The sequence below is a fragment of the Panicum virgatum genome, chromosome 3K (genome assembly GCF_016808335.1).
Source record: "Panicum virgatum strain AP13 chromosome 3K, P.virgatum_v5, whole genome shotgun sequence".
Lineage (NCBI taxonomy): Eukaryota > Viridiplantae > Streptophyta > Magnoliopsida > Poales > Poaceae > Panicum > Panicum virgatum.
The window spans coordinates 42757756-42765210 of NC_053138.1; the positions used below are offsets into that span (position 1 = coordinate 42757756).

General features: G+C 44.3%; 1 protein-coding gene and 1 pseudogene across 1 annotated transcript; both read right to left on the bottom strand.

Annotated features, from left to right (window-relative positions):
* Positions 1-922, bottom strand: LOC120699227 (annotated as a pseudogene).
* Positions 923-2036: 1114 nt separating this feature from the next.
* On the bottom strand, positions 2037-4456 carry LOC120699226 (isoflavone reductase homolog). Its single transcript, XM_039983140.1, has 4 exons — positions 4018-4456; positions 3690-3930; positions 2825-3028; positions 2037-2384 (listed from the first exon to the last, which is right to left on the bottom strand). Exons 1-4 carry the CDS (start codon positions 4330-4332, stop codon positions 2221-2223), a joined length of 924 nt encoding a protein of 307 aa, XP_039839074.1. The 5' UTR covers positions 4333-4456; the 3' UTR covers positions 2037-2220.
* Between the last annotated feature and the right edge of the window lie 2999 nt (positions 4457-7455).

Below are 7455 nucleotides of genomic sequence, written 5' to 3' on the forward strand. Positions count from 1 at the left end.
CTAAACAAGCAGTATTATTCCCCTTCAAAAAAATAAGCAGTATATCAGTCAAGGACTGCAGCATCTGGATGAAAAAAAATGAATCAAGGAAGATGAGATGAACCTACTCGAAAAGGTTTAACTCCTACTGTTGCCATTCAGCCCTGACCCTCTCGGGTCAGCTGACACCATCGCCATCACCCCCATCAAAAACTCACAGATTATGCCAAGGCAAAAATGGAATCAAAAAAGACATCACAAACAGGAGAGGAGGAAGGGAAGCACAACAAAGATGCGGAGCTCACAAATCTACACGTTGTCGTGCAGGAAGGCGGAGGAACCAGAGGGAAGAAGAGAGCAAATCAAAGTTGTCGCTAGTTTGGGGTTGCGGTGGGCCGGCTCGCTGATTTGGTTCCCTCACGCGGATGGGAGCACCTTCTTGACGATCTCGTCGCTGAGCGAAGCGATCTGCGCGTCCAGCGCCTTGATGGCCTCCTCCTTCTGGGACTCGAGGTTGGCGAGCGCCTCGACGAGCTCGGCCTCCACGCGGCGCCGGCGGCGGCCCTCGTCCAGAGCTTGACCTCCAGCTCCGCGGTGCTCTCCTTCTTCATCTTGTTGAGCACTGCGGCGATCTCGGCGCGCAGCGCCTTCATGATGGCGGCGGCATGCTCGTCCAGCTGCTTCACCTCCTCGGAGGCGTCCTTGACGTCACCGAGCTCGCCGCGGATCTTAGCATCCCGCTCGTCCATGAACTTGCCGAACGGCGTGAAGTAGAGCTTGTCCAGCGCGACCGTGAGCAGCAGGCACTCGATCGCGATCGCCGGGAGCGTTCGGTTGAAGTCGAAGAGTGCCGACTGAGGATGACGACCGATTGCCTATTGCTGGAGAGCTCCGTGACCCTATGCAGCGTCCTGTTTGTTTCTTTTTTTTTAATTTCTCACGCACATGCTCCAGCACCATTCTGGTCACTGACCTATGGGGCTACACTCATTGGAGGTCCACCGTTCATACAGGATAGGAAGCGGGGAGCCGGCACTGAGGAAATCGCGGACGGGGGAAGCTCGCGCGGCGGCCGCCTTTCGGAAGACCCAGCAGGCCAGCACATGGCAACTGTTTCTTGAGACCAGTATCCCAAGGTCCACCGGCCAGTAGCTCCTTTTAGCCTCTGCAGAGTACACGGCATCCTTTCCCCTCTCCTCTTTTATTACGCTCTCGCTCTTGACCAGACAAGCGAATCTGGGGGCAGGGGCCGAGCAGCGAGTCAGCCTTTTCGGCGTGCCGCAACGTGAGCGGCTGGTCCACTCACGTTCGCGGACGAGCAGCAGCACATTCTAGACGACGTGGCGTGTGCTGGGATTACAGTCGTACGCGTGAATCCCTCCAGTGCGAGGAGAAGGAACCTATTTTAAGAAACCCGATGTTATGACATGATACAGTCGACCAAATGCCCTTCTGTTTTCTCTGTCGAATGGCCGGGTTCATATATTTCTATGCGATGAACTGTATTGCTTTGTTATCTAGCAATGCGTGGGAACAAATTATCAGATCAAACATGGTGTCACGATTCCCATCTTATTGCAAGTCTAATCATAGGTATTATACTTATGTGCTACTTGATTTACATCTTGTTTAAAATACCGTTTGCAACAAATTGACTTGCTCCCTAGAGTTTTCTATTTTGCAGTACTATCAGTTCACGAAACAACGAGTGTACTAGAGCAAATTGCAATTGGTTGCCGTGGGGTGAAATTGATACTATACACCAGCTCCTGGACTATGTAACTTAATTGATCCTTCAAAATTATGTTTCAATGTTGTTCTTCATATTTATTTTGTTCACATTTTCCGTTAAGGTATGAAATTTGCAGAAGGCCATCGATGGATAGCCCATATTGCAATTCCATCAGCAACTTTAATTTCTGATTAGTGGCACGCACGGATGCACCAGGGCATGATGCAGGAATAATATCCAGAGCAAGGTACAAACCTGAACTTCTCTGTGCCAAATTTAGGTCATGAAAATAAAAAAAGTTTTTGGAATGCAGAACGAGGACTACTGGACTAGAAACCAAATTTTTTTATTGAAGTGTCTACATGCCCAATATATGCACGTTCTTTATGAAAGCTTGATTACAAACCAAAGTATAGTATGTGCCACTGTGCAATGTAACACCTTATAATTCCAGACACAGTGTCTACGGATTCTGATATGATAAGATACGTCACCAAAAACATTAAAAGTTACACATATCTTTTCATATAATCATCCATGCGGGTGTACTCAACCTCCGGGTACAGAAGAGTTGCTTCTGCTCCGTCCTCCCCAATGTCAAAGTTTGTCCGGCAACCTTCGTAAAAAATGTGGTAGATGTGTCCCATTACGAATTGATTGCCAAAATCCTTATCTGCATCAACATGCAAATAAAAGCACACAAATGTAAATAAGAAATAAGAAAAGAGGTAAGAATGACACTTTCTTGCAAGTATTACGTGACAGATAGAAAGCCAACACACACATATTTTTATAGTATGAAAAGTGGCCGGCCGTGCTACACATATACCAAGCTTGGTCTTCTAAAATTATAGTGATATCTGGTCATCAATCTAAAGTTTCGTGGCCGTAACCAGACTAGGTTACTATATTTCAGAGGGTATATATTACACATGCTTTTAAACGACATTATTTTGAAGATTGAAGAGAAATTTTATAATAATTGAAAAAAATGAAAATACCTTAATCTTTTCTCTCCATAATTATATTTCGATGTACCATTTTTGTTGTTATTGCACACAGAAGATGCTTCATCCTTGACAATGACTGGAAGCACACACATTTGTTTCTTACCTTTCATTGAAGCCAAGAACTCATCAGCTGGAATGTAGATTTTCTCAAGAACATTTCCAGAGAGGTTTTCCCATTTCACGATCAGGTCACTCTGAGAAAGGATGTTTTCCGATGGCCTTAGGTATATTGACTTGTTCAAGGTGCGAGGGTCATCTAGGGTCTTGATTATATATGTTGCCGCATCATCTTCATCCACAAAAATGACTGCAGGGTAATTAGGATCATATAGTTTTTTTAGAAACAGGAATAGTTCCGAACTCTGCGACCCACATTGCCTCATTAGGATCATATAGTTAGAAGTGGGCAACTAATAGCAGGATTCAAACACAGTTAGTACTCCCTCCATTCATAGATGATAATCATATTTGGGATGTGCACAATGACCAAGGTAAAAACTTTATTTGTCAATCCTACTTATCTTGGCATTATTTACGCAGTGCTTAAACCTCGAGAAAACAAATAGTCTTTAATATGCCCCTCCTGCATGTGTTGGTCGGCATAGGTTTATACTGACTATTACCAACAAATAGTTAGTGTTGGCATAACTTTATGCCGATTGACCATCGGTCGCTATAACGACTTATAGCGACCATTATGTAGTCGCTATATTGTGGCTGTGGTATAGTGTACTATGCAGTTAATGGGCATTGGGCTTGAAAAGCAACAGGTGGGTGGGCTCAAATAAGACTATCAATTTTGAAATAATACCATCATCTGTGGGCCAAGGGAGCACTGCTATATAATCTGTCCTGCAACTATTATGATTTTTCATCAATCAAGAAAACCCAATTAGACCAACATCACTGAACGTGGAAATCATTGTCAGATTCAAACGTAAGGAACTAGATGGGAAGGGAAGAATTACCTTTGACATTGCCGTCTCCATATACACGAACCTTATCTTTGGGAGGCAGAAGAGTGCCGATTTGGCCGAGGTTCGGACAAAAGTAGGCCGCAAAGCAATTGCAAGAAATGTAGGTGTGGGGAATGCTCGCCGCCTCTATCGCCCTCCGTACCTCCATCTTGTCGTCGAATGTAATTCTTCCTGGCGCAAGAGCATGCTCCATCTTCGACGGGTCCATGCCGAATTCCGACGGTAGGAAACGCTGCACCCACGGCCATCATCAGTTTTCCTCTGTTTCTATGACGTTAGAACGACTGACAATCTCTTAGCTGGGGGGACGGTGACTGACCTTGACGTTCCCAGCCTCCTTGATCGCCTCGACGAGCTTGACCTGGCTGCGGATGTACGTCCCGGACAAGGCCGACACGACTACGTCCACCTGCCTCACGGCGGCGACGAGCCCCGCGTGGTCGTCGAGCGACGCCTCCACCAGGCGCGCCCCCTTGGCCTTGAAGGACAGCAGCGTCTGGACCTTGTCCACGTCGACGCCGATCTCCGACCGCATCAGGACGAAAGTCGGGTGGCCCTGTGCCAGGCTCGCCGCGACAAGCCGCCGGCCGATGAAGCCCGCGCCACCCACGACAAGAACCTTGCTCTTCTCCATGCCGTGGCTGGAAGGTGCCCTTCGTTCCTGTACTGGCTCTGAGGATGATTGATTCGGCTTCTAGTTTGTGTAGATGGCAGCATCCGAAATGTTCAATGAATAAATGTGTTGAGTGTTCCACAGTTTTGCGTGGCTGACGTAGACAGAAAGCATATTTATTGGGTCGTACTAGCAAATAATGGAGCGGTGGTGGGTCTAGAGATTCCTTTATCGCACTTTTTAGTGTGATATCGTAGATAATAAACTGAGGCTATGTTTAGTTTTAAAAAAAATTCTACAATATCCGTCACATTGAATGTTCAGACACATACATGAAGTATTAAATGCAGTTGAAAAAATAATTAATTACACAATCTAACTGATTAGCATGAGATGAATTTTTTAAGCCTAATTAGTCTATAGTTAAATATTATTTGTCAAATAATAATGAAATATGCTAAGTACCAAAACCAACAACTTTTCATCAACTAAACGGGGCTGACTATTATGTCAATTTTTCTGCTTTTTTTAGGTAAGAAGATCAAACTTCCTTTTCCGTCTTTTGGCAGGGCTTAGTGATTGTTCCCTTTAGAGTAAAACACACTCTAGATATGTCCCATAAAAAAACACACTCTAGATATCCAAACTTGTTCAGCTATATCAGTTAGGTCCCCAAACTCTCGAAACGTGTAATTGGATCTTTAAATCGCATTAAGGGATCCATCCAGGTCCCAAACATGAAACGCAAGCATCCAAAGGCAACGTGGCGTCATAGTGGCAACCATTTGCAAAAAAAAAAAAAACTAAATTCGTGTCATCCTTCAATCTATGTCCTCTCCATCCTTTCCTCCCTATCCTCGCTGTCTTCTACCTCTCTATCTTCTATGCTGCGGCATCTGACCAAGTAGTTGTACGGAAGGCAGCACTGGGATTGACAGCGTGGAGGAGTGTGTCAATGAGCTCGCACGTGATGGCCTTGTCACTCGCGTTGACTTCGGCGATTGGCTGCGGGTTGATGACCAAAGGGAGGAGATGGGGTACATACACTACTAGAAAACGGGACTTGGGCACCGTCTGAGAAAGGCCAAAGACACCGGTTTCCCAACCGGTGCCCCGCAACCGCGACCATTGGCCTCTACTTAAGACACCGGATTTTTCAACCGGTGCCTTAGGCTTCCATTGGTACCGGTTGGAAATACCAGCCGGTACCAAAGAGGCTTCCACGCTGACGTAAGGTGGTAGCCCCTTTGGTACCGGTTGGTATTTCCAACCGGTACCAATGACATTTTCCCTTTTTTTCCCAAATCCAATTTTGTTTGTACTGTTTATTCTTTTATAATTGCTAAACGCACTCAAGCTCTACAGTACTCTACGTTCATTGGTTGTTCGTGTTTGTTTTCAGAGAATATTTGAAACTAACTAAAAGTGAAATGCGAGCATATAATTAAGCTAATTACATGAACTAATATATTTACAAATTTACAAACATCAAGGCATAATGTTTAAAAATATTTACAAATGTACAAGTCATGTTAGCCGTCCAATTACTAGTCCCCTCAGGATGTCGATGAAAGTCCTCTATCGATGTGACCATTGTGGTAGACCTCGCCTCTAGGATCCAAGATCTCGTTCAAAATGAATCCGGCGAGCTGCTTGCACACGGCGTTGATCCGATCAGTAGAGTAACATTCATCCCCCATTTGAGACATCTATCATTTAGGAAAAAAGCATTAACATTCTGTGCGTTAGTACAATTATGAAAATATACTAGTGAACGGTTTGGACATACTTTCGTTTCTTCATCAGTAGCCTTCCCGCATGGAGTCATGATGTGCAAGTAGTCGCATACGTAGTACCCGCACCAATCAGTTCCTTGTTGTTGTCTCGCACACTTAAGGAGAAACAAATAAATTACTCAATTTAGAAAAATTTGGGATTATATACTTAACTAGACAAATCTTTATGAATGAACACACCGGATAATCCATGTTAACGTTCAGTTCGGGCCTCCATTGACCACGTCCTTTGTTATTTTTCACAAATTTTTTCCAAACCCTGCGCTCAAAGTTAAGTTTGATATTCAGGAATTGTTATTAACAGAAAAAAGATTTGATTGTGCAAATTGAACTTACCTGTTCAAGGGGTCTATGATATGTTGGATTGCGGACTTTGGATTTCTCATTGAGTCAAAACTATAAGATTGCCGGTCTCTACGGAAAGTATGAGTAAAATCCAATGATAACTGCATATATAGATAGGATATATACATAAATGTATTAGACAACTTAGTATTTATTTAGTAATATAACAGAGGTTTGAGTCGATCAAGGCTTACCCAAAGTTGTATGGTATGAATATATAGGATTTGTAACTTTGCCTAGTCAACGAATCGTACATGTTTTCGCACGTTTCCTTGTAACTTTCGTTGATCAATTTCTGGTTGACTAGCAAAGGAGACATGAAGCCGATCTGATGGTGCCATCCATGTTTTCGGCTTCTTTGGATCTCCTGTCTAAACGATGCAATACAAATTTTATAATGCACACATATAATATTGTTCTTGTTAATAAAAAGTATTAATGTAGAGGTAAGTGATACTTACAAAACCCAAATGGTGATGATAGAGGCGTCGAGGGCTTGTCGATGGTAAATGTGATATAAATTTTGGAAGTACACCCAGAAGTCGTCCTCCCCGCGGAAGAAATCATGGTCACGATACTTGACTCCAAACATTTTCCCTTCGTCTTTCGCCATTCGCAGGTACCATCTATGCAAATTGAACATCTGCGTGCCTAGACTTTTCTCCTCTTCCTCAGTGACAAATGGTTTTCCATGCTGGAATGGAGTAATAGTGCGACTTGTAAGAGGGATCTCCGGCCCAAGCTACTTTCCATGGGACCACGCCGATGCCGCGGGCTCTTCCAGGGTGTTCCGAATTCTTTAATGCCCTTGTCAGCTCATCATTCTCCCTTTGAGGATGGAATGTTCCTTGTTGAGTCTCATCTATTGCAGTGACTAGATCGCGGGACACTTCTTGCATATGCTCGGGCACGACCAAACTTCCATCCAACTGGTTTAGTGTCACGCCATTACCAAATAACCACCACTTGGATCTATCCGGCCAATCCCAAGTCGTCGGCCTGA

Excerpts from the sequence above, each read along its gene's own strand:
- LOC120699226 (XM_039983140.1), bottom strand. The coding sequence starts at position 4,332 with ATGGAGAAGAGCAAGGTTCTTGTCGTGGGTGGCGCGGGCTTCATCGGC. Across the intron at positions 3,029-3,689 it reads TGGAGACGGCAATGTCAAAG|TCATTTTTGTGGATGAAGAT; the intron begins GTAATTCTTCCC and ends ATTACCCTGCAG. Across the intron at positions 2,385-2,824 it reads GTTCTTGGCTTCAATGAAAG|ATAAGGATTTTGGCAATCAA; the intron begins GTAAGAAACAAA and ends ATGTTGATGCAG.